Genomic DNA, 26,782 nt, shown 5'->3' on the forward strand with positions numbered 1-26,782 from the left:
AAACGTGAGCTTTTGTGCACAGTGTTTACAATATAACAAATCAAGTGCCTTTGTCATGTTTATGGCGATACATATGCTTGTGGAATGCAAATAAATTACTTTCAGGTTATCCGGATTGAGCAAATTTAACTATTGAAGCCTGCTCCAGAGTTCATGTCGTCATCAATAGTCGTGGAAAACGATATTATGTATATTGCGACACGACGAACGATGTCAAGAGAGCCAAATTGTCACTTCTAACTGCTTGGAGTTTTTTAGCAAGGTGACATTGAAATGGAAACTCGAAATTGGATAAAGTGCTCAGGAATTTCTTGAATTATAAATCCGTAGTGCCAGTTCTCAATCAAAAAATGTCTCTTTTATATATTTTTTGTTTTCAAATTTGCTACAATAAAATGATCTTAGCATTCGACAGAGTTATACAAAGTTCCAAGATTCTTCTGACTGACGTGATCCATTAGTTGTCTGGAATCGTTGGGAGCGAAGTGACAATCCGGGCGACGGGATAAAAAATCGCATTTCCATTTTGGAGACATGAATGGGAAGAGGGATACAGAAACAAAGGTTCCTTTTAACCAACTTTTGGTTCTTTCGCTTGTTATCTCGCATTGTTTAGACATCGCCAAAGTCATCATGGTACAAGTCGTAACCTGGTCGTAGGTATAAGCATACACATAATCACGACTTTCTGAGGAATGTACATAAAAAATCGACTAGCGTTGGATTGTGTAATGCTCGTCTGCAATAAAAAAGACTACGACATGATGCATACATGTAGTGCATATGTATGCCTGTTAGTTGAAGCGTGAACATTTCGTTACGTATTTATTCTACTTTGTGGATTCAGTAACGCAGCTACAAAATCATGATCACACTTTCTGTCCACGTGAAACCCTAAATTTCCAGGTTATTATTTGCCGACCCACATTTCCTTGATATATTTTCTATTTATAGTCAGTTGCCAGTTGAAATGTACCAATAGATTGACTAAATTGGTTTGCTTTTACGTCAAAAGTTTCAATCATGAAGCACGAAAATCAAAGACTGACTGTTGTGGTGAACTAATAAAGCTGGCAAGGACAGGTTCGATGTCCAGTGATGTCATATGCTTTCATGACATACATACATGCACAATGTGTATGCATATGTTGTATGTATCTGTACGTGTATAATTCTAAATCTCTTCAAAATTCTATTTAAAGGATTTGCAGACTTATAGATTTTTGGATGTAATTATAACGTATAACCTGCTAATATAAAATAATTCACGTTATTACATGGAACAAATTATATGGCCATTTTTAAGTAAATTCAAATTCGGAGCAAAGCAAATAACAGCCAATTTTATTAATTAGGGGAAATTTTGATAATACTGGTGAAAGCTACCACAAGTAACCATACGTCTTTTTAGTAAGAATCGAGGCTTATAGAACAAACTTTTGTGAAGGTCTCCAAATTTTTATTTTTTAATGTTTGTCAAGTCCTTGAGAACCAAGAAAAGTACATTTTAGCGTACCATGTTTATTAAATAGAATTAGACTGTCGGAAAGTATTTTTATCATCATCCGCATACATAAAACTCTATGCAATGGACCCAACTGAAGGCTGCCTTATTTTTAGTAATTGTCGATGGACCAGACATTAACAACCACAACCAGTTAGTTTGGACTCCAATGGCAATTTTGGCAGTTGTGTAATAACATTCGAACAAAGCACACCCATGGCTTGGCATAACTACCTGTCTACTCATCTCGTCTCACAGCACGTTAGAAATTAATAACTTACAACTCTAATGACGTTGGATCCAACAAAACGAAATGTCCCAATTCCCTGTATGTTGACAAGAAGGTGGAAGAAAATGGTTGTTGGATTTTGTGCGCCTACAAAATGTACATACATACATATAACATAACATGATAAAACTGAACACATGCATTAATGGAGCATACACAAAGTGCTAATTATTACGACCTTTTACATAATTTAAACTAATAGAGCCTCTGTATCCTTAATGACAAATAAATGTAGTTTCACGAAAGTTCTGTTGTAACATGATTATATGCTTTCAAAGGAAAAAATACATAATACGCCCTTTGTTGGTGTACGTATTATTAGAAGTTTTACAATAGTGCTTAATTTCGAGGGTAATTTAGGTAATTGATTTTGAAATATAGGATCATTATGTGTGGCGAATGTTTTTCTAATGGAGACGCCGATTCCATGAGTCATCCCTTTTGCAGTTCTTTAGAAAGAGAAAGTTGGAGCAAGTGATTTTAAATTTGCGACAGTTGAGTCGAGAGGAGTGGAGTGTATATGGGGAAAGTTGGGTAGGTATGTGCCTAAGCGTTTGACACTGGGTATACTCCGGAGCTGAGGACATGGGTTGTGGTAGCGGTGTATCCGTCCGAGCACGGGATTGAATTCACATCCAGCATCCAGGAGGACGGAGGGGAAAGCAGCGCGCAGGCAGAGCTATCACTTGGTCCTAGGAGCGAGAAGCCTCTTGGAAACAGCAGGAGATAGATGGGAAGACTTTCTCTCCGATTTTCTCTTCAATATATTCCCTCCTCCTCCCTCCAATAATATTCCCACCAGCCAACGTTCCTCCTCTCGCTCTTGTCATTCCGCTCATCCACTCGCTCCTCCACATTCCGATTTCACAACGAAAGGTGAGATTCACATTTTTCCGCTTGTAAATCGCTCCTAAATAACCCATCTCGACTCACTCTGCACACAGGGCACGAATTCCACTGCAAACAGAGCACCAAGAGTGAAAGCGGCCCACGATACAGCAGTGGTTCCGTTGGAGCAGTTCCAAGAAACAGGGTTTGAAATAATAAACAGTGTAGTTTCTCTTCTGAAAAATTGAACTTTCACTTTCACGCAATAAGAGGAAGCAAGTGGATAATAATAATCCGACACAACGGAGCAATGAGATCTTCTTGAGCACCTACTACACGACCAACCTGTGGACGAACCAGGCTGCTGCTGCTGCCTCTACTGCTTCTTCTGAAGGAGCGAGCGGATTTCGTCTCCTTCATCTTGGAAGAGAATTGAGGTAGGCTGTTGCTTGCATCGTACAATTTGACTACTAATTCCTGCCTACCTCCACTCAACTCCCACGATATTCCTGACAAGATTCTTGTTCATGTACATACTTTCCTTGTCTCGTTACAGGCTAAATTTGTGTGTTTCATCCTATTAGCCTATTTTTAGCCAATTCCGTGAAAAACCTCGTCTGTAGGTTTCATGTTCGTCTTTTATTTTTCATGCATTAATTCTCTTGTCGTTCATTCTTGTCGTGAGATTATCATAATACTTATGTACACATGTATGTAGCTAGCACTATTAGCACACACCCATCATTACGTAGTTAGATTTTCTCATATATGTTCATACATATGCATAGCGGCACGATTTCATCAATCCTTCACTCATGATATAGGTTCTCGTGGTTTTCGTTCTCTGCATGTCAAACTTTCAATCAATCGTGACATCTCAAGAGCTGTGCTATTTTGGGCGGAAATTTAGTACACGGTGGTAAAAAGAGCAAAGTTTTGAAAATCTACGTCTCTCCTCAAGTGTCTGTAAAAAGGGTATAAAAATTCATGTTATGCAAAGTGGTATGAAGAGTGAGATGAGGAGTCAGCAGCGAGGAGAAGCAGAGTAGAAAGGAGGGGAAAGTACCTACGAATTGGAGATGTGGGTGTATTCGAAGCAAAAATGAATTACATTGATGTTACTTTAATAATCTTGCTTGGTTTCAAGTATTCTGGGAATGGCGAGAGAGAGAGGAAGCAAAGTCTATAAACTGAAAATGTGATGACCTTGATGTTTCCACGTACAGAAGTAAAGTAAAGCTTTATCGATCCAGTAGGCTTTGGTTGAAAACATGTAATGTATGTATGTGTATTCTGGTACAACCAGCTCTCTCAAGTCTTCGTCAATAATCCCATCCACCACTTTGCCATAATAATATCCGGGATAGGTAGTTACAAACGAAAAGAGAAAGAAAAGCCATGAACTGTAAGTATCGAAACTGATCTCAATCTAGTTCCTCGGAACTGGAATTTTTTAAATAAATAAACATCTGCAGCCTAGAACATAATCCGGCATTGTTCTGGAGCAGGAGCCTCTTCCAACTTTGCACTAATCTTGAGAATGTAGATATGTGTATATACAAGTCCTTCTACATGCATTATTAGAAATGTGATACATGTACATACATGGCTAGGATTTCTAGTTTGAGGCAGAAGAGTAAATCTCATGTTCCCATTGTGTCAGTCCGTTGGTCCGGAATCTCTCTTTTAGCTCATCATCCATAATTTTGTACATACTTAAAATATGACAAATTAAAGGTAAAGGAGTAAGATATGAAAAAGATCGGTCAAGTGATTGACAAGTATTCTGCATGGTTGTGCTATTTTTTGTGCAGAGACCCGGTAGGAATTTTACTTGTGGTAAAAATTTAAGTTAGTGAGAGTTAACTTATTTATGTACATGCACATAAACTAGCAGTAGGAGTCAGATTATCGAAATTGCTGTCAATGTTGTTCCTCATTGTTCAACGGGTACTGAGATTAAGACCGAGAGAAAGGAAAAATTCTGGCTCGGGCTAAATCAAGTTTTGTAGCTTTTATGTTTATGTATGTACGTATGCACTCGTAGTACGTATAGTATTACACAGATCTATGTACATAGCTGCATGAATCAATGTAAATGTCCATGAACTGTCAAGTATAATTTAGAAACTCGGTTTTATTTACTGTTCTTTTTTTTGCAGAATTATACATATGAATAAGTAAGCAATCTAGACTTTTTGTAATCCACTAATCCTGAACAGATCGGGGAACTTTACTTAAACCTGATTAAATTGTGTTTATTATTAGAGTTGCCCTTTCAGACTAATTACAAATGGGATTTGGAAGGATGAACTGGGAGAGAGTTACTACAGCAAATATACGGAAATGTCATTTAGTAGTATTGGTCCATTGGTTGTCTCTCGTTCCATTGTTCACGTATTACATCAAGGGATTGGAATATTCATTACGTCGAGTATTTAGTTTGTAGTACGTATACTAAATTTAATTCCGACAAATCATGAGATAAAGTCAGATTGCTTCAGGCAGGAGTCTACTATGACTTGAGTACAGAGAAATATACGTAATTTGAATTTTCGGGATTTGAGAAATTGCTGAGAGCAATCATGCCAAAATCTTGAGTTTGCATGCACTAGTTTGACAGCGTCTGCCGTTATTGGAAGAAGAGGACGAGCGGCGGAAACTGGTATTTACTTTTGGAGAAAATGAGTATTTACTTGCTTTTCTTAGAAAACTTGTTCAAATAAAGTAATGTTGAACTTATTCTGTGTCCCCATTTATCGATTTCATTCAGTATCACGATTGCTGGAGTGTTGTGTCGAACGATGGTATGTTGCAGATTGATTGACAGGACTCCGCCAACTGTTAAGGCAGAACAAACAATAAAGTATTCCAACCAAACAAGTTCCCTTTTGTTAGCGCTTTACAATACGTTTAAATTGCTCGGGAAAAGTTCACTCTAACGTATCCAATAACAAATTTACTATTATTGGATATTTATTCTAAGCTTTGGGCAAAAGTTTGAGTCCTTCTTTCACCAATCAATTACTTTTGCTGATGTGAAAACTTTCTTCTCCGTCATACGTAATGGATACCATTGAAATGTCGATTGCTACTCCATGAACCTAATATATACAGAGAGGCGTGTTCTTATTATGTGATACCAGAATTTTCCAGTCATTGCAAAGAAAGACTTCCAGTTAGTTCCAGGATTTCCATAATTGAGCACAGTTGCTTTACTTTCTTTCAAAATAATTACAATGCTGCGATGCAAGCAACTTGTCTTCGTGTTGGGCTCATTCGTCAGCATTTCCGTCATTCGATGAGCAATATAACAGAGTGTGCTATAATTTCATAATTGCAGACGTTTAGTATCTTGAAATTACGGAAGCCACTTTCCCCAGAAGTAGCAAAAGTCATATGCATGTACATGATTAAGAATGCATACATACATATGTGTGTAGTGGAAGCAAAAAATGGTGCTATGGGACGTATGTAAACCTTACCAATTTTCTTTCATTGTACTCATCATTACAGCAGTGTAAACGTATATTACTCCAATTATCCGAGCTGCCAACTTAATTCAAGCTTGGATCAAACCAGTTTAGTTTCGGTGTCAAATCATAAAGTCCTAAGTCAATCTTAACTCTCTGCTGGAGTTTTCTTTATGTAAGATTATTGGGAGACTGGATGACGCGAAACTTTCACAATTTTTACCTGTGGGCTTTCCTATTTTGATAAAATAATGTTGAAAATATTATGCAGCCCTTTCTTCCTTAAGATGTAGCAATGTTTCACTAGTCGGGTATCTCAATGTAACATTCTTATTGTTAAATCGAAACTTTATACCAACACGACCCCAACCAACTCTCATTTGAAAATATTTATTTACTCACAAAATAGCATTGCACATTGAGAACAATAAATTAACTTTTATCTGGATTACTTTGTGACTTGTTAACTCAAGGTTACTCAAATGTGTCTACATGAACCTCGACTTCCTTACACCACACTTGACGTGTGTCCATCATTACCGACCACAAATTCGAAAACTGAGCGTGTTGCTTAATGTTTTTTTTTAGATGAGAAACGAGAATTTGGAGCTGGCCCAAAGCAGTGGTAGCGACTCCAGCCCGAGTTGGGGGCTAGACTCCAACTCGGCTCGCGTATCAAATTTTACCTTCGATTTAGGGCCAACCAAAACGATTGACGACCTTACAACTCGATTTACCGTAAGCAACCCAAATTTAATGGAAGATTATGCTGTATTTTTTGACGTCAATTGCATTACGCTTATTCATTTTCATGAGCATGTTGGTTGGATGATTAATTTCAGTCAACATTGAGATCCACCAAAAGCTCGGAGGTGCTGAGTGAAACATCGGAAGAAAAAAGCACGGCAAGCACGTCCACCACAAGCTCTCACAATTATCACCATCTTTTTCCATCCACATCCAAACGGTGTTTCAAATACGGCTCGGGTGAACGGATTAGTGGAGATTCGGTATCCGCTGGACCTTCCTCTTCAGGTGAGATAATACTGCTCCAAGAGAAAATTGCAAACTTACATATGATCAGAATACTTGAGAATGGTAGGTGTCTAAAACTCCGGCATGAATTAACCTCTTCCACAATTACATTCATACCTATGCAGACCTATGTACATAATTTGCGTTGGCGTGCTTCGTTTGCGCATAAATAACTTTCTCTTTGCATGTTTAGATTTTAAAATTTTTCCCAAGGTGGAGAAATATCTGCAAAATGGGAAGAAATTAGTATATACATATGCTTCAGATTAGATTGTGTTTTGAGCTTGAGATTTATTAGTTTCGAAATCGTTGCTAATTAGTACAGTGATTTTTAAAACGTACGTACGAAAGTTTACTCTGATTTTCCATATAAAAAGGATTAAACTTTTTACAAGTACTTCCTCTTTAGTTTCAGCAGATGACAAGAAGGTAGCGAAAGAATCGAAGATTGCCAAATTTCTTCGAAGGACGCAGAGTGCTCATGATGACAAACAATGTGCTGGGGGAGGACCGGTGAGTTTGTTTCAAATTTCGGTTTTGGCTGGCAATGAGTATGTATTTATGTATGTAACTGCAATGATGTATGTATGTATATCTCATGTTTATTGACAATTCCCTGGCATCTGTGTACGTGCATATATTAGTGACTCGAGTGAGAAAATCCAAAGTAAATGAACTCGAAATAGGGCAGGAAAATCCTACTCAAAAGTGATTTAAAGTGAAATACCACTTGACACATTGGGGGCAAAGGAACAAATCTAAAGCACAGTAATCCAAATCCATCATTGCAAAAATTAAATTCTCATTTCCTGGACGGATGAGCTCCTGCGGGTGTTTCTCCTTAATTTGACTTTGATCTGTTATTTGCGGACAGATGTTTTCATTAATCAACAGCAAAACTGATCACTGCGTGCAAGCAAAAAGTAGGATGTCTGCAGATGATGATGAAATGAAAGGCGAAAATTTAATTAACGTTTGTGCGATTCTTTTATATTGTCGTTCACAATAATGATGTGTGGTACTGGTAATCCGACTGGATGCACAAGGGAAAAACAAACTTTGTGCATCTGTTGCCCTATTTTACTCTCTCCTCCGGTGGGGACTTTTCTATTTTTGATTTGATGAGACAAGATTCTCTTCCGGCCGAATCTACCACACAGATTGTTTTTGCATCTTTGTGGGAATTACGCCGAAAAAGTTCAAACCCATCCGTAGGAATAATAGTGGGAAGCCGTGGTACATGCGGTAGTACTGGTGCACCAAATTGTTTGCTTTTCTCCATTAACCTCATTTCCTTTGTTTTATTTAACACACCTTGTTTATTGATTTTAAATCCCTCAAATTACAGTTTCACAAGGATTCTCACCGGCTATTGGGAATATAAAAATAAACTGCAAATAAGGTCAGTTTACCTTATTTACCTGCAAAACCAGGCACACAAATGATACACAACTTTTTAAATGCTCTCGGGATAAAAAAACAAGGCTGGAAATGACTGACTAGAATTAGGCCACTTCCTTCATTGCAATAGTATTTCCCTATTGTCAAATCTAGAAATGCATAAGGCAGGAAAATTGAAAAAGTTGGTGGCGCAGTCAGTGCAAAATTCAGAGCTTTGAAAAGATCAAACGAGTCAAAATAATCAAGCGCATTTAGACTTTTGACTAAATTTTAGAAATATTCGAAATGCCACGTCCTCCAAATCTTTAACACTGCATCCATGCGGTTAAGTTTGGTACAAGAAGTACGATACAGTTGAAGCTTACGCTCCTAATTAGAACATAGAATGAGACTCCATTGGAAGTTTCAACGCCGATTTCAAACTTAATTAGGAATAGTTTTCTAAGTCTCCCACGTGGCTATGAAGCCATCAGCAGCTCAACCATGACACTTAAGACATTTAATATTCAATTTGACATCCAACAACTCGTAGCTGAGTTATACGACGTTCAAAATGAGGAAAGTTTGTAAGCCTTTTATGTATGAAAGTCTAAGCAAATACTGGCCAAATGACAGCTTCCAGACCAAAAGAACTTTTGTTTTTCATAGTCAAGAGATTTCAAATTAGGGTCACAAACTCGCTTATATGGGAATCCACTCATGTGCTTATACTTATACATGATATTCTCGAACAAATCAAGTTAACCAATCAAATAAACTTGTGCTCTACTCATGTCAAATTAGCAAGTGCACGCACTGAAAGTCCGAATTTCTAACTTCTAAAACGCGCAACGCTAATTCATGGTAGGTAACACGCCTTTGTTGTGTCACATAAAATGTGTTAGATTTGGTAATCTAAATCTCATTGATTTGATTGGGATCATGAAATTTTGTCTACATATCCAGACCAAACTACATAAGTGAACTTTTAGCTCTGTACCCAACGGGGCATTGAAGTCGTCTTTTCTATCTGATTTCATGGAATCATCCGCTATATCGTGGTGGTTGTATAGACGGCAGAATGAATGCTGCTGATGAGGAGAGAAAGCTGGAAAGGGCAAAGGGCCACCAATTTCGTTTTCATTTCTCCACTCGGATCTATTTTTGGAAACACTTACCTCGTGCCAAACTAAATTCGCTGTCTACTTCACTCATCCATGAAACTGCTTCATATTACAAATCATGCCACGACAGAATTATTCTATGAGTCCTATTTTCTTTTTATTATCTTTCCAATTTACATTTTCAAAATTTAATGGAGTATATCTCATAATTTCGTAGAAACACCGTTCAAAATTTTTATGATTTTTAATTTTATTTTATCTTTGTATAAAAAGTTTTTGGGATTAATTAGTTGTTCGTTATGTGACAAAAATACGATGGTAAAGATGACGGACATGGTGGTAAATAGCAATCAAACTATTATCAATTATGTGCATGAGACTTCTACAGCCAGAGTGAATAGAATTATGCTTGCCCTTTATTATGCCTTATAATTTTTGATACACAGTCAAGCGATACGACGTCGTCTTAAATATTCTATGGCCAGGGATAGATTGCGTAGTTTGGGAACAATGAATTAAGCTTGATCTCGTTCCCAACCTCTATAATTACTCCAATTAAAGTTCTCTATCGTGCTCCCCAAAAATTACAGGGTTTGATCGGAGGTTCATTGATACTGGCTCTATCTGCATGGTTTAGCACTGCATTTTTCATCTTTTACGTAAATCTATTTCGCCACCATAAAGTCCAAAGAGACGTTTGTTACAAATACATTGCATAGAACTTTTTGTTTTACGCATGAAATGTCTTCCGTCCCTTTCAACCTCCGGTTGGCATATATTATGCATTATTATTCTGAGTGTTGTTTATCCATTTCACCAAACTGCGCAAAACTCTTTAAAGTAAATTATATTATCAAATTAATGTTCATTACATAACTATCAGCATCGCAATTCACGTACCTACACATGCACGTGTACGTCACAGTTTGTCCAAAACTAAAGTTAAAATCAGATTATCTTGGAGTTGTTTTTCTGTCATAATTAAGTAAGTTAAAGAGCGCGTGTTACAGCAATTTCACATCCTCCGCAGAGTAACGAACATGTCGAATTTAATTTGATGACCTTCTAGAGGTAAATTGTCTCCACAACCAGAGGATTGCACAAATATTATAGAATCTTGGAAATAAGAACGCATTTGCATAATTCAATCATAGCACTTGATGTCATCAGTTAATGGACTTGACCTATTGTATATATAGCAAAACATTTTCACACAAGTTTCACAAGTAAGCTTGTCATAATTAAGTGTAGAATTCCCAAGATAGCAAACAAGCAAAGAAACAATATGTAATTTATGTGTGCTTCATACATACATAATTATAGAATCATGAGCTAAAATCCTCTAAGGTTTCGAATTTGATTTAATGTTTCTCGACCTTATAATTCTTACGAATGACATTTTTTCTCAATTATTTATTGATCATAAATTACATTTTATCCTTGACTTTAGTTAAGATACTTGATCAAATTATTTAGGTATTGAACAAAGACACTATTGTTTCGAGTCCTTCATTAGAGAACTTGGCAAAGTATGAACAACTAACAAGACGACTTCTTGACTTGGCATTTCAAATAAAATATATAGTTTTAGTTTGAATAAGGAGAAAGACAAAAGTTGGAGAAAATGGTGAGCCAGCGATAAAGATTTAATTCCTTTCCTGCTCAGGATCCAAATCCAATCCTTCACATCCGCGGCATCTACTTCTCCACACAGCCAGAAATTGGAATTACTTATTATCGTGTTGAACAATCTTGGCATTACTACATACACAGGAGCGGAAGGAGGCTTTCTCTTCCTCTCCAGTGAGCAGTTTCTTTAGAGGAAACTCACTTTCACCACTTGAGAGAGATATTCCATATAGGTCGAGGGGAGCTGGAAGCGGGGACCGCCAAAAATATCCTTGAGGATATGCGTCGAGCTAAAAATAGCCCAGCTTAGAATGCTCCATTGTTTCATTTTGACCATAGCCTTTTTAATCTATCCCCTCAGCTCCCAGGCTATAGGACAAAAGTCAGGTTCCAGCGATGACGTCATGGTTTGCACCCCACTTTCCTAAGCAAGTGTTACATTGGACAAATCCCTCCTCCCGCACGTGGGAACCGAGCATTGCACGCAGTTCACGCACAAAAGTCATTCACTTCATTCATTCACCTTTCAGAGCCTCTGACGCAATAAAAGTGGTACAACTAGGCCAGCATCATCTTTCCCTCCAGCAACATGAGCAGCCGAGCTTAAAAGCCAAGTTTTATTAGCAGCCCCAGCAGCACTTGTACACATCACCACGCACGATGCGTAGTTCTCCGATATGGAACAATGTTCTATGTACACACAGAGGATGGAAGCTTGGCTGCACATGCTGATACACGAAATAAGGTCACCACTTGCCGAACGCAACTTTCTCGTCTCAATCGAGAGATGCGATGACGTGGATGGTTTTCTCCTTCAATCACTCGCCCGTATTATTGGCCGTATTATTTATCCTCCGCGTCCACCTGCAAATCTGTAACCATTCGGTAAACCAGGCGGTGATCTGCATCTGAGTAAATGTAACGGGCCTTACTCTCATGTAGCGGGAAATGGGAGTAAGGCCACTGAATAAGTACAAGAGTGGCCTTACCTGAGATAATCACACATTAGGTTAGGAAATTTATATACAAATAAGTTATGCACATATCAGTTGTGTCTTCTGCTTACATTTAAACATGAAAAAATTCTACACTGTTGTAGTTCGATAGTTTGTACGTAGTAAGACTTTCGCCATTCGATTATTTACTCTGGACAGATCACATATTTATTATCTACATTTACACACATGGTTAATAGATTCAAAAAACTACCAAAGCGTTTCATGTGGAAATGGCAAATTGTATAAATCCATTACTATACAAATAATAATGATTCATTAGTTCGAAGTAGCTAAAAATCCTTGATAAACTATTAAAAAAGTTGTATATACTGCTTAATTATGACGCCAATGGCATCGGAAGTTTATTACCATCTTCATCTCGCATACAACTACATGAACACATTTGTTTCCCCATTGTACCTAAATTGGCCACGTCATTTGCCACTCGTAGAGAGATTTGCCCTGCAAAAATTGGAATAGCACTAATCATAATGTTGATGGGTGCAGGACAAGTTGAGAAAACTGTATGAAAAACTCAGATATCTGTATTCAGCTCTGGTGAATTATTTCGATGTCTATCACAAAACTAGACTAATCCTAAGCTCTCATCATACCATTTGCGTAAGCAACACCAGCGTGAAGAATAATGTAATGGGGATAATGAGGTCCATTATCCACACTTTCTGAGATAACGGGTTTAATTTTAACTTCAAACTTCACTTGATCTGCTCAGTACCAATTGGTAATACATACGTAAGTATATAGGAAATTGCACCCCAGTCAAATGGCAAAGGGCAAGTGAAACCGTCATAGTAATAAATTATAAAGTTTTCTTTACAACCCTTTGTACTACAATCCTAGCATTTGCAATAATACGTACACACGTGCGACTTCTTACCATGTTTGCATCTACACGTACATATCATTTGTTACATAACTATTGATTGACGCCAACAAATGCAGACACATCAACTTTGGCACACAGTACATACATTGGGGCAAATCTAGGTATATATTGGTACATATTTATGTACATATAAATATTATTATATAATAATATAATTGTATATATACAATTACATCTATGCAAATATGTAGTTGTGTATCCTATACGATTAGTTCTTAAAGCACGTCATTCGCAATGACTAACCTATGTAACAGAAAATATAGTTGATCTCTTAATACTGAAACTGTGCTTTAGCAAATGTATAGAATTTTTAATAATTTTTAAAACGGCTGTGTGTCTACGTGTACGATATGAAGTGATATCGAAACTAAATGAAATCCGATTTTGCCATATTTTCCACAAGTGATGAGTGTATGAAGTCGTAAATTAATACCAACGTCTTGTTTATTGCTACATTTATGTCGTTTTATGCAACACGATCTACGTACATAACTGACCTTTCGTTAATGATTGACCTCTTCTGAACGTCACAATTTTTGAGTTATTCAATTATTTCAGCCCTTATTAAATTTAGACTCGAAAACAATTTATTTCTTTCCTTTTCAATAATTTATGCAATCTACCTAGAACATATAACTCAATTTCTACTAGATTCACATTCACCAGGATATAATCCGTGTGTGCAGATGTACATATTTCGTTAGTTCGATAAACATGCTCATTCTGTCCACTTGCTACATTGTACAAACATACAAAGTCATGCAACATCAACTTTAATCAAGACTTTTATACCCACAACACAAATCGGGAAATCCTGATCTACCGTCCTACTTATATAGTCCATCAGGTCAATAAATACACAGTCAACTCACAAACCATGTGGCGATGACATCACAAAGAAAGCACATTATTTGTATTACTTACATCATCGAGGACACGGTGACGTGTTTCCTAGATATTTTTTGATATGTGGCTTCCTAGATGTGTCATTTCATCCACAAATTATATTTTATTCGTCAATTAGTGTATCCTAGCCAGTGGGAATCGGGACTGAATACTTATAGGTAGGGCCTACATATAATGACAAAAATAATGGATATTATCCTGCCAATTTCCCTTCTGTATCAAGGATTAACCTGAGATGATTGAATCTCGATTGCTCTGGAATGAGACGATCAATTCCATTTGTATTACGTCACAAGTTCGGCTTAATTTCCAATGCTAATCGAACCACGTCAGTTGTCAGCGCTTAGCTCTAAAATTCCAGAAACTGTCACCACATATTGCACATACAGAGTAGGCGTTCAATGTGTAAAAATGCGACTAAAGTTTGCTCTTCTAATGTTATATGTATGTACTTAAATAAACTTAAAGACAGATTGTTATTAGCCACAAAATATGTAGTAGATAGACAAAAGTCCTTGCACTCTGTGAACTGCAAATGAACTGCAAATTATGTAGAACTATTACACGACCCAATGAATTTACTTCAATAATACATTTCAATTGAACTTTTCAACCTTTTTTATCAGAGCATAATCACTTCCGTAGATGCATAACAAAGTAAATTGGAATTTACCTGTGGGTGAAATGACAGACCCTACAAGTTGAATACTATTGACAAGGAGAATCTCCATACATAAGGACGTAATTTCTTCTATTTTTACTGCCTATTCACTCATATTGGAGCTGTGTACATAGAGTGTATAGCGAGTAGATAAAACGGATCTTTGACTTTTTAACCTGCTCACGTTGCTACTTTGAAAGAAAGGAGGTGAACAAAGACGTCACAAAGGAATCGTTTGAGCTAGTTTCTAATCGGCAGCAATCCGACGCACTTTCCTTCGTCCTCGGCGGTGGCCTCTATTTTCTGCCATGAATGAAATGAACGCATATAGCTTTCTTCCATCATGCGTGAAGTGCGTAGCTGGTTGGCCTTCTTCGTCGGGGAAAGTCGTAGCCTATGCACATAGGACAGGCTGAAAAAGCACTCGACGACGCGCTCCCTCCTCATCGTCGTCGTCCATCCTTTGCCCCCTGCTGCTACCGTTGAATGAATGATCACTATAAGTAATGTATGTAGCTCTGACACGTGGATGGACCTGAAGAAGAGGATGCAGTGACGTAAGGAACACGTCATGGTTAGAGGAACTCTTGTCTTGCCAATCTCCACGTGTCTGGGTTAATGTGAATCTTCCTTAAAAAGACACCTTCTTTGTGTTCGTGTCACCAACCCTAAAATGAATAGAATTTTCGCATGCACAAAGGTGTTTTTTTAATCCTTTTTTGGATTTGTGCTTGGGATCGGCATAGAAAGGAGCGGTTGTAGTTTCACATTGTAATTCATTCTCACCAGCATAATCTTATTTAGTATCCAAATTTAATTCTCATGGTGTTTTATTTTATACTATGATATTTTCCTATTTCCGAAGTAGTGACACCATCACAAACATCACAAGAAGTCCAGATTAGCCATTAATTTGTAAGTATTGCTGCATATTGTGGCATTATTGTGGGTGTGTCAGCAGTACGACTGACTTAAATGAGTAAATTAATAGCCTTGTTAGCAAAGGATTCATGTTTAGCTCAGAATATTGCAAATACAAATGCATTTTCATGCATACTAGTGGGAAAACCGATTTACACCTTATAAGCTAAATCAGAATCGCACATTTATTCATATGCAATTTAGGTTTCTTATTGCGTTAGAAAAGTTATCTTAAGCAATGTACGCAGTCTACTGTAACTAATTTATTTATTCAAGTTTCGGGAATTATATTAATTTAGATTCAGAGCAACATGGCACCATACGGCTTAAAAACACGTTTTTTTACCATCTTTATTGTCGGTCATGTGCGCCGTCATTCACTTGGACTTGGACTTGGAGTATTAAGAAAAGTGATTGACAAATCTTGTTTGTAGTGCTTAATTACATCAGTACAAGTATCCAGAATCGTATTCTTAGAAACGCAACGGCATAAAAACGAGCTTCTCTGATAAATATACTCGGTAGGAACTTTCTTTTAGTTCTGAGAAATGTTAATTATGAACATTAACCATGCTGAGTTTTTATTGAAGAGAATAAGTCAAGCATCAACAATCAAAAGTTAATAAAGAAATAATTTATCTACACTCATTCTTTTGTTCCTTAATTGAATTAATTTTTTCTCGTATTGACTAATCTAGTCGGAAAGGAATTCTGCAGAAATATTGTTTTTTTCTGTTTATCAGAGCAAATTCGTGGAAAGTATTCACTATTTAGTTTTCCGATCAACACAATACAAAATATGACAAAAATTAATTATCCTCAAACCTCACCATTTTTATCTTTCCTAAATCTGTAAAACGCACTTGAAACTTTACACTCAAAATTTATGACAAAACATTAAAACATCATGTAATGAAATAGTGCATGCATATAAGGGCACATGTGTCGATCAGTAACTGGATTCACAGCGTGAATCCAGTTAGCGTGAATTACACGCTAGACATACACGCATATGTACATACAAAAGTATTTTGAGACGAGAAGTAGAGAGCTTCATCGCCATCGTACAATTAACGCTAGCCATCCATAATGTCATGCAAGAAGGAAATGAGACAGACGTCTTTGTTTTTGATGTATTTAATAAGCCAGCAACAGTAATTTACGTTTACAATATTTACGACTGTCTAAGTAGGCCAACAGCACGGGCAGTCTTATCGTGCGTGATCTCCACTTATCCTCTTGTCGTCGTCAAACTGTAACATGTCTGAAGCATCCTGCATAATACTTTCCCCGTGCCTCGTGCTAGTAGCAACCAGGATTTGCGACGGTCGAGAATAACTTCGCAGTACAGGTCCAATGTACTTTCACCAAATATTAATCGAATAAAATCGGGTGACAATAGAACAATAATGCCATTAGCTCGTGTGCCGCATAAGTGTATGTTGACGTCATCGTCTCCGCAAGCCATCAGTGGTACATGTAATCAATCAATCATTCCTACTACGTGTAGATACATACATAAATTCTGCGCACCTTTATCCTGTTACAATAGGAAAGTTGAGGGAAGGAATTTCGCCACGCTTCGGCTAAAGTCCATATTGGAATAAGAATTTTGTATGATTTAATAAAGAAGCACTCGTCAGATAATCCAAACACGTGGTGAAGATAACGTGAAGTGCTGTCACTCACAACATAAATGCCTCGTGGAGGTAAGAAAAAGGGATAATGTGTAACGTAATGGGGATGTCACCACTTATTTTGTTACTTGGTTTCATCAAGGACTATTTTGTTCACCACATGAATATTTTCGACTGACCCCGCATACAAACACTCAAGAAAAACTTTGATGTGTCTATTTCCATCCTCTTTTTCTTTATCTGCTCCTCTTCAAATCATAGCAAATATCAATCCGTCCATCTGAAGTGGATGCCTCGATTTCCATTTTCATTAAAACTGTTTTTTTATTATTTGGCTGCGTCGCAATTTTTGATCTGCTACACCGTGTCTTTGGAGTCCAGAAGGAAAAGAGGTCTGTCCTTTTGAAACATTGGGCAAACACGTTATATAAAAAACCATCTTGAGTAAGGATGATGTGTGCTCAAATAAGAAGAAAGAATTATTAGTTGGTAAAAGCTTTCATGAATAAAGCCCACGCAACTTCGGACTGTTTGCACGACACTTGGGAAAGAATTGTGATTCATTCGGCCGTTAGCGATAAAACCCTCACGTTAGATGTTGTTCAAACTCCGGGGATGTTTTTCTTTCAAAATGCTGATTATGCTGTTGCTGAAATGAATTCGGTGTATCCTCAGCCACGCGCATCAATTTCACTTTGTTGTTTTTTTGTACACAAGCAACAACAATGTTTTCAATGTCCATGCAATTATATCCTGGAAATCTTCCACTCCTCTCACGCTTTTTACTCACTCGGAACAAGCATTTCCCAAAATAAGCTAGATGGTCAAAGCAATAACTAATTTTCTTTCTCCCCATCAATGCTCTAGATTGATAAAAGATTTTGAAAAAGTTTGTTTTTCTGATCTTTATGTAGGCAGGTGGTTTAGTTGTTTATACATACGTCGTTTTAAATAGCATAGATTGAAGATCTATCAGTAAGTATTTGTCAGTGCTGAATATTCTAATGTGCTGGAGGAAAATTATTTTTATGGAGTTGATAAGAAACAAGGACTCGCATATCTAAAGAAGGTCATATGTGTAAAATACCTAGTGAGACTTTATGTCCATTGTACTTATTTAGAATATGTAAACTCACATCAAATGTAAGTACTTACGAAGTAAATATGCTAGAAAACTTATCAATTAAGGTGTTTGCATATAAAAGCTTTGTATGAATTGTTTTCTCGGCGATTGAGCATTAGCGAACAAATTGAATGTGGGCAGGTTATTATTCTTGTGGTGGTGCTTATGGTGTAACGTGGTTACTTCAGCCATGAAATTAGAACCGCACGTGTGCAATGTCTAACTTGGGTTTTGTTTAATTTGGATCGACCAAGTGTGTGTAGACAAGTTGGGACCACATTAGGTCACAGACGTTGAATAATGTGTCTTGATTCAAGACCAAGAATTGTTTAATAATACAGATGTGATGTGATATGTGTGCCAAATCCCATATTTCATTAACTCCCGGAGACGACATAAGGATTTGACCATATTTCTCTTAAGAACCTAAACTTGTATATGAAGATACACATGCATGTACAGTACCACCACCTCAAACTGCTTCATTTATTGGTTGGCTAAACGTACATACGTACATATATGTACAAACATGCATATATAAATACATACAGTGTGAAATGTGCAAGGTTTGTCAGCTTATGCTTCTTCATTTGAATATGATGTGGAAAATGTTCTTGATTTTTATGTAAAATCTTTTTTTAGAAATTCGGAGGAGAATGCTCCAAGGAACCATTACAGAAAATTGATGACACGGATGAGGAAACTCAGACCAGAAAACGCAATAAGTGAGAGCTAAGATTTTGAAATATGTATTGCTTTAAAGGTGACTTTCATTTACTGTAAGTTGATATTTCTCCATCCATACGTACATACATACGTATGTATGTACCTATGCATATATATATTACGCATGCACTTTGAGTCTTCACTCTTCGTGCTGTAAATTATTCACAATTCTACACAGGTTATAAAACATGTTGACAATTAGGCTTCATTAAAAAATATTCGCCAATAGAATAATCGGATCTTGTGTAAATGCACATATGCGATTGAACAAAATTGGTGTTTTCACACGAAATGCTCACGTATGTGGAATGCATATTATGTGTTGCATAATGCTCATTACACATTTCTAGCCCCATCGCTCGCCCACCCATCGTGGTAAATACATATACCAATTATTTGTCAGCTAACATGTTGTTGTTCCACATTGTCCAGTACATATTTGTGTAGAGTTTCACGATGACGTCGACCCAACATATAGTCAACAATGTTTGTATTTTGACACATAAAAATACACAAAAGAAAGACCAACTGCGAGTCTGTTTTGAGGGGAAATTCTACAAAATATAGTTACATAATTATTGTCATGTTTATTGTTCTCGTCGAGTAAATCACATTATGTGCTTGGATGATTTTCTCTCGTACCAAAACGAATTTAGTAGGTTGACTCGTCTCAGGTGTGTGGGTGGACTTTCGTTATTAATTATAGTCCATTAGCTTAACTAGCAAAAACAGGTGCACGGCGGCTCACTCTTGTTTGCTGCATAAAGAAGTATTGTAGTAAACTCGGTTAACCTCAGAAAGAAGTAGAATATATGTAGAATATATGTAGTTTAATACTGCCTGCAATGCAAAGACTTGAATAAAGCAGATTGGAGCACTGGCGATATTATAAATATATCTGTACTTTTACTATTTATATGCAATATGTATCTACTTACACATATGCGCTTACATGGACAAGGCTTGCAATCGGGTAGACCAACATTTTTGGCACTAACACCTGGCCAATTTATATCCTTCATGCAAATTAATTGTGATACGATTCGTACGATCGTATAATTTTGTATTCATGTAGACAGAAAGTCGTCACTGCTTTTTAAATTATTACGGAACTAGTGAAGCTGGTTCAAAATGTTAAAATTCTCATGACGAAGGCTCGCAAAAACGTACATGTCCAGCGACGAATGATTTTTTAAATAGATTTTTACGAATTTGTTTATGACAACCCATTGGCTCAGTATTGTGAAAATCTATAAATTGTGTAGTAGCAAACGCTACCAACCACATGACTCACACGTTATTTAAAATTATTTAAAATTTAAGTATATAGCTCATCCGCTTCAAATGATTTTGTATCCGGTCAGCCAAAGGCGTCATAAAACTATTTGTTTAGTATGCAAATGCGTACCATTTACAAACTGCTGCAAAATTCTAGTCTATTCTAGCACAACAGTGTATGCACACGTATGTACAATATGCAGCTACACTATATAGTTACACAGCATGTCTTATTGCTTATGCCAATCTTCAATAATGACCTCCCCAGCGCATTTCGTGAAATTGCTTTATTTGTGTGCCTAGTGGGTGGTGTGAGTCAATAAACACTACGCACAATTGCCTCCATTATTAGAGTGTTAGATGGACAATTCAAAGTCAAAACAATCCACGTATGCATGCCACATTACGTCCATGAAGCACTAAGGAGGGGAGCTTGCGAGGTTGATAATAACAGATCCTGATGCCCTTTGGATATGTGGTAGGGTCCTATGAGTGTACTAAAACCCTGAAGTGGTTTGACTCCATAGCCACATTTGCGCCCGCCACACCCACTCAAAAATGCTCAAAAAACCGCTTTCACTCCGGTTTTCACTCACTCAAATCCACGCCAAAAATCCAATTTTGATCGGATTTTGAAATTTCTTTCACCATTACACTCCCAGATAGTTGCTTTCTTCAATTCGATATCAAACTCAATATTTTCGAAATTATTAGTATTTTTAAAATTTAAAATTCTGAATGAGCATTGTTGTAGTAATCCACAACGCAAATTATGCCTGCGAAATAATCATCATCAAAATTGAGTTTGACATTGGATTGAAGAAAGCAACTATCTGGGAGTGTAATGGTGAAAGAAATTTCAAAATCCGAGTAAAATTGGATTTTTGGCGTGGATTTGAATGAGTGAAACCTGGAGTGAAAGCGTTTTTTGGGCATTTTTGAGTGGGTGTGGCGGGCGCAAATGTGGCTATGGAGTCAAACCACTTCAGGGTTTTAGTACACTCATGGGACCCTACCACATATCCAAAGGGCATCAGGATCTGTTATTATCAACCTCGCAAGCTCCCCTCCTAAGTGCATGTACTTTTATTCAAATAAACAAAAAAACATACTGATGAAATGTAATGCAAACTGTTTTGTTTTGTGATCAACATCACTGATGACGTATCTTCACAAAACAGTGCAGAAAATATTGGAAATAGGGGATTACGTATTCATATTCACTATATTGTGCACATTTATCGACCATTATTGTGGACCAGAGAGAGGTACAGGATGAGTGACGGTGATTGCTGCCAGTTTTTGTTGATTCCTCTTCTGCTGAATTTCTTTATGATGAGCGAGGTTGATTTGTAGAAGAATATGAACTGCTTGGCTCATTTGTATCATTTTCATTAAGCTTACTAATTAGTTATATAATAGAAATGGGTGAATCATTCACCTATGCGTATGCATGTGACGTGTATACACAAGCGTCTCCCGACATCCGTCCACTCGCATTTGTTTACTAGAATTGTTCCCATCAGTTGACTTGAGGTATTCGATAATTCTTCTATGGCGTCACTGCAGATGTAAGCTGGACGGTGGTCACGTAGTATTTATGCTTTATCTTTGCTATGCACACATGATTCTGATGGGAAAATTATAGTCAATCTCTTGGACGGATCAAAGTTTTAATTAACCTGAGCAAAAGACTCTTATTGAAGCACATGATCGGTTTGGTCATAGGTTTTGGTTGAATGATTGTTGTGGGATCGACAGTTCAATTTATAAATACATAAAAAAACATGTCACACAAAAGAGAAAAACAAAGAATTATAGTCACATTATTGCGATTAGAGGTAGATTGCAATTAGATTAGCTGCCGTTTGCGTAGCAGTTCGGGTAGAGAGTCGAGAGGAAGGATGGATATATGGATGGATGGAGATGGTGTGCGGGTAGAAATTCTCTCATCGACGAGCAGTATGGCTCGGGAGTGGATATCCTCGCTGCGTTGCGTTGTTGTGAGGCAATCCTTCCATTCTTTGTATAAAACGAGAACATGTTGTTCGGCATAGCTCATTCTGCCGTAACCCGTTCTCAGAGCACAACTCTTATCTCTCTGCTGCCCCACACAAATCACCTTGCCCCCAAGATCACCTCTCGTCAAGTCACAACTACAACACATTCTCATCGTCTCAACGAGAACATACCTTTTGTGAACCCAATCTCGTATCTAGGAACGGATTCCATTACCTTCGTCAGACCAAAGTTGAAGCCTACACACAGAAAATTGCGATTTTCTCATAAGTTATCAGAACAACTTGAGAACAGTTTTTACTCGTAATATCAAAATCATCTCTCTTCTTCTTCTTCGTCATAGTTGCATCTTCCAAGCCAACTGGCTTAACGGGTGTGACCACTGACCAGCCAAGTCCAAGTCAATTACTTGTTGTATGCTTGGGCAGTTGTGACGTGAATTGGTTGGCAAAGAGTTGAAAGGTGCAAGAAAAAAAGTTATCGTACCTATTGAGTGACGTACTTTAAGCTAGCAGTGGTGGTGCGAGGAGATAGCGTGGTGGTGAACCAGCACAGGTTTCAATAGTCAGTTGTGGTTTAGCACTCATCATAACTTCTCAAAGTGAACGTGAAACGCAAAAGTCTGCACAAACATTAACTGTCTTGTTGCATCTGCATTTGTGAGAAATTCAAATCGAGGCAAAATGATCCCAAATCTCAGTGAAGAGAAATCTGGAGTCACACTAATAGTCCCCAGCGAACAGAAATCTCCGTTTAAGCAACTATTTAAAAGGTTAATATTTCACTATTTTATAATCTTACTCATCGCAATTATCGCAACTTTGGTTTGAATACATATACATAATCTCCGATTTTTGGAATATTGACGGGGTTGGCTTACTTACAAAAATTGAATTGCAATTTTACAATAAGTATCATACATCTTCAACCGTCTACGCCAAGTCTTATACATAAATTGTTACAACCTTTAGCTTAAAATAGATTCTTATTGGGTGTCACGCGAGCCAAAAAATTGAACAAGTGTGAGAAGGATTTTTTATTCTGACGATGAGCCAAAGTGAGAATGATGGTGAGACACGAAGGCGTGATGAGATTTTGAGACTGGGTGGCGTATTATTAGTCGGTTCGATAAAATGTTATATTTCATGAAATGAGAGAAAAGTCGTGGGAACAAAACGTCAATGTTAACTTGCGTCATATTATTCATAATCTTTGACAAGGAGATGGCAGAATTTGTTAGGAGCAGGAATTGACTATGTGGAGGAAACTGGGTCAATGTCGTTACACGAAAACTGTAAGATCTAATCGTTACGTTTTTTTATTTTCTTACAGAGGAACAGATATAAAATTCCGCCTGGGGTTCCTCAAAAGGAGACACACCGAAGGTACAATCAATCCATCCTCAGTCCGACCGGTGCCCGAAGAGGCTCAGAAATGGTCAAACTCCTTCAGCGATCTCATGGCCTCCAAATGTAAGCTCATGCGATTAATTTCATTACTTTAAATTGAAATTTTATATACCCAACAACTTTCCACTTGCACCACACTTTCCTATTTCTATGCATATTTGTGGTGTGGACCGTTATATTTGTTTACTACCCTGTAAAGAATCATACTGTCCGACCAACTTTGTACAACTGCACACTTCTTTTGGATGTCCATGAAAATAGTGTTTCTAACAAAAGGAGGCAACCTTAAGAATAATTTGCTCATTGACCCAGTGTCTTCTACCACCACCTACTTTCCTCATTATAACTTCCATATTAATTCATCAAATTAATGGTTCAACTTTTTTTCTCCACAGATGGACAAGCCTTATTCACAGCTTTCCTGCAAAGGGAGTTTAGGTGAGAATCACAGTTATGTATCAGTGTAGACTATAAAATAAAATGCACTAATTGTAACAACACGACAAAATAATATGGGTATTATAATATCGTTGTTAACAAAATTTATCTTTTTATTATTCTTTAGCGAGGAGAACATTGAATTTTGGTTAGCTGTTGAGGTAAGTTGTACTAAAATTCCACCTTCAACCTTGTGACTTGTGTTTCACGCCAATAATTGTATCATGTTATCACAATATTTCAGGATTATCGAAAAAGTCGACAAAATAAATTGAACAGCAAAGCTCAGAAGATCTATAACGAATTCGTAATCGCTCAGGCACCCAAGGAAGTAAGTTTTCCGCTTTTATATGTCCTTCACGGACAAATAGACTTGGCGCTTACCTCATTTACTTATTATCTACTTGCACATACATACTTATCGCACGAAAATGTCTAGGTTTGTTGCATTGTTGCAGCAATCTTTAGAATGCTGGCATCGTTTTGTGCAATGAGTAAAAAGTGTAATGTGGATGGTGCCTCGTTAAGCCAACCGTTGACTAACTGTATGTCATATTCATTTGTTTCACAGGTAAACCTTGACGCTTTAACACGAGATGGACTTGTTTCAAAAATGGCACAGCCAACCCCCTCGACATTCGATCAAGCTCAGAAGAGAGTCCAGGGTCTTTTAGAAGCAGATGCTTATTCCCGATTTCTCAAGTCTGACCTTTACATGGAATTGTTGCATCCAGAAAAATACCAAAACTCATCATAAAGTAGCGGTAGTGGTCTTATTAGAAGTTTTCTCAGTTTTACTTTTACAAACCAACCTCCTCATCTTCACGACGACTCCATAACCACGAATGATGATGGGGTCGAACATGTAACTTAAGAACATCCAGAGAAAGCGAGAGGGAGAGAAGGCCAAGAAGATGAGTATTATACACGAGCTCATTATTATTACCAGACGTGAAGATAGATCTCACACTACAGACTCAACCTCAGATCAGAGAAAGTATGCAACTAGTCAATTCTAACCAGTCAGACGTAAATCTATTGAGATTTTCAAAAGTTAAAGAATCTGCTAAAACCATCTCATCTCTCTTCAGAAAACTCAGCAGGCAACACAAGCCCGCAAGGAGCTTGTGAACTCCTCGCGCAGCTAAATATTACATTTTACATTCGCGTCATGAGCGACATGATATTTTGGTTTCACTCACTTAATAATCTAATTGTATTGAAGTGTATGTATGTATGCAGAATGAATAATGTTGTAAGTTACCTTTGCAATCAACCAACCTGCGTCACTTACTCACCATCCGTTGTTACAATGACGAGTATGACACAGATATTTCAACAATAGGTTATCCGCATTGCATTAAATTGCATTGAGTACATGCACACACAAAAATATACATATATATTACCAACATACTACTACATACATTCCTAATGTCGTTCAAACGGATACCAAAGATTCTATACTACTTTTATACAACTACAATTTACCCTGTAGATCACCATACCTATGTATTTGCGTATATTTAAATAGTTGATGTTTATATTGTACCGTACATATAGATATTTATCATTGTACCGCGTGTATATTAATAATGCATATACATGAATAACCATACTTAATGAGTACTTTTATTGAGTACGAATATATGCCAATAGTCAACAATTATCAAGAAAAGCACTAAACTTTTACGATCCCAGATATTTTATATTCAGATTTACAACTACAATAGCTTTTCGTATTTATCTCCATTGTTAATGTATTTATGTATCATCGTCAGAAATATACTCTTGCGGATAGCATCCGCAATTTTTATCCAGCCGTAACTTTTTGCTCTGACTTAATTTCTAATAATAATTGCATTCAACTTTTTGTCTCATTAAACCCGATGTGAATGCTGAATGAGAATGCGTTTTTTATTGTTATCACCCATTAAGTATTATAGTGTATGACTACGAGTCAAGTTTAAGAATAACCAATAAAACAAATGCAAAAAAATTAAATATAATAACTACTGAGTCATTATAATTTGCCGTATGTGCTCACTAATTCATCATCACCCTGGCATGTGGGATACATAGATAGATAATTCATCGCTAAGGAAGACAGCACATTGCAGATTACCTGGCAATGATTTGCAAACGTGGGTTGTAAACAAAAAAGTTGCAAGACATCCGCTCCTTTATTTTATTCACATTTGACGCCATTCTATTCTCAGGATAATATGACCTGTACTCGCCATTTGCGTGTGCAATGTGTTTCCATGCTTCATACAAATTTCCTGAATTGAATTGCAGATCTGCATATGAGTCATAAATACGTTCCAAAACGGATTATAAACGGAACAAGTTTAAAAAATAAATGTATAGGTGAGAAATTTATCTGCCAATCATTAGCCAAGGTAAACTCGCTGGTGAGTCATTGTTGAGAGGAGAATGAATTTACGAAACTATTTCCTCTTGTAAATTATGTTTCGAATATTTTCTCACGGTTTCC

At 37.1% G+C, this 26,782-nt stretch overlaps 1 protein-coding gene and 1 long non-coding RNA gene across 2 annotated transcripts; one reads left to right on the forward strand and one right to left on the reverse strand.

Moving 5' to 3' along the window:
* Positions 1-339: 339 nt before the first annotated feature.
* Positions 340-2,176, reverse strand: LOC118434885. The gene is made up of 2 exons (XR_004834340.1): positions 1,786-2,176; positions 340-650 (listed from the first exon to the last, which is right to left on the reverse strand). It is a non-coding gene; the product is annotated as an uncharacterized LOC118434885 (long non-coding RNA).
* Positions 2,177-2,529: 353 nt separating this feature from the next.
* On the forward strand, positions 2,530-26,289 carry LOC110847164 (regulator of G-protein signaling 3). The gene is made up of 11 exons (XM_035849430.1): positions 2,530-2,669; positions 2,738-3,058; positions 6,683-6,832; positions 6,937-7,129; positions 7,539-7,642; positions 19,058-19,140; positions 23,771-23,910; positions 24,243-24,285; positions 24,413-24,446; positions 24,530-24,616; positions 24,857-26,289. The coding sequence occupies exons 3-11, from the start codon at positions 6,683-6,685 to the stop codon at positions 25,040-25,042; spliced, it is 1,020 nt and encodes a 339-aa protein (XP_035705323.1). The 5' UTR covers positions 2,530-2,669; positions 2,738-3,058; the 3' UTR covers positions 25,043-26,289.
* Positions 26,290-26,782: the final 493 nt, after the last annotated feature.

This window comes from Folsomia candida, unplaced genomic scaffold (assembly GCF_002217175.1).
Source record: "Folsomia candida strain VU population unplaced genomic scaffold, ASM221717v1 Fcan01_Sc003, whole genome shotgun sequence".
NCBI lineage: Eukaryota > Metazoa > Arthropoda > Collembola > Entomobryomorpha > Isotomidae > Folsomia > Folsomia candida.

Bases quoted from the DNA above. Each gene is read 5' to 3' on its own strand.
- LOC110847164 (XM_035849430.1), top strand. From the start codon at position 6,683: ATGAGAAACGAGAATTTGGAGCTGGCCCAAAGCAGTGGTAGCGACTCC. The intron at 6,833-6,936 runs GTAAGCAACCCA...GATTAATTTCAG, and splicing joins ACCTTACAACTCGATTTACC to TCAACATTGAGATCCACCAA. The intron at 19,141-23,770 runs GTGAGAGCTAAG...ATTTTCTTACAG, and splicing joins CAGACCAGAAAACGCAATAA to AGGAACAGATATAAAATTCC.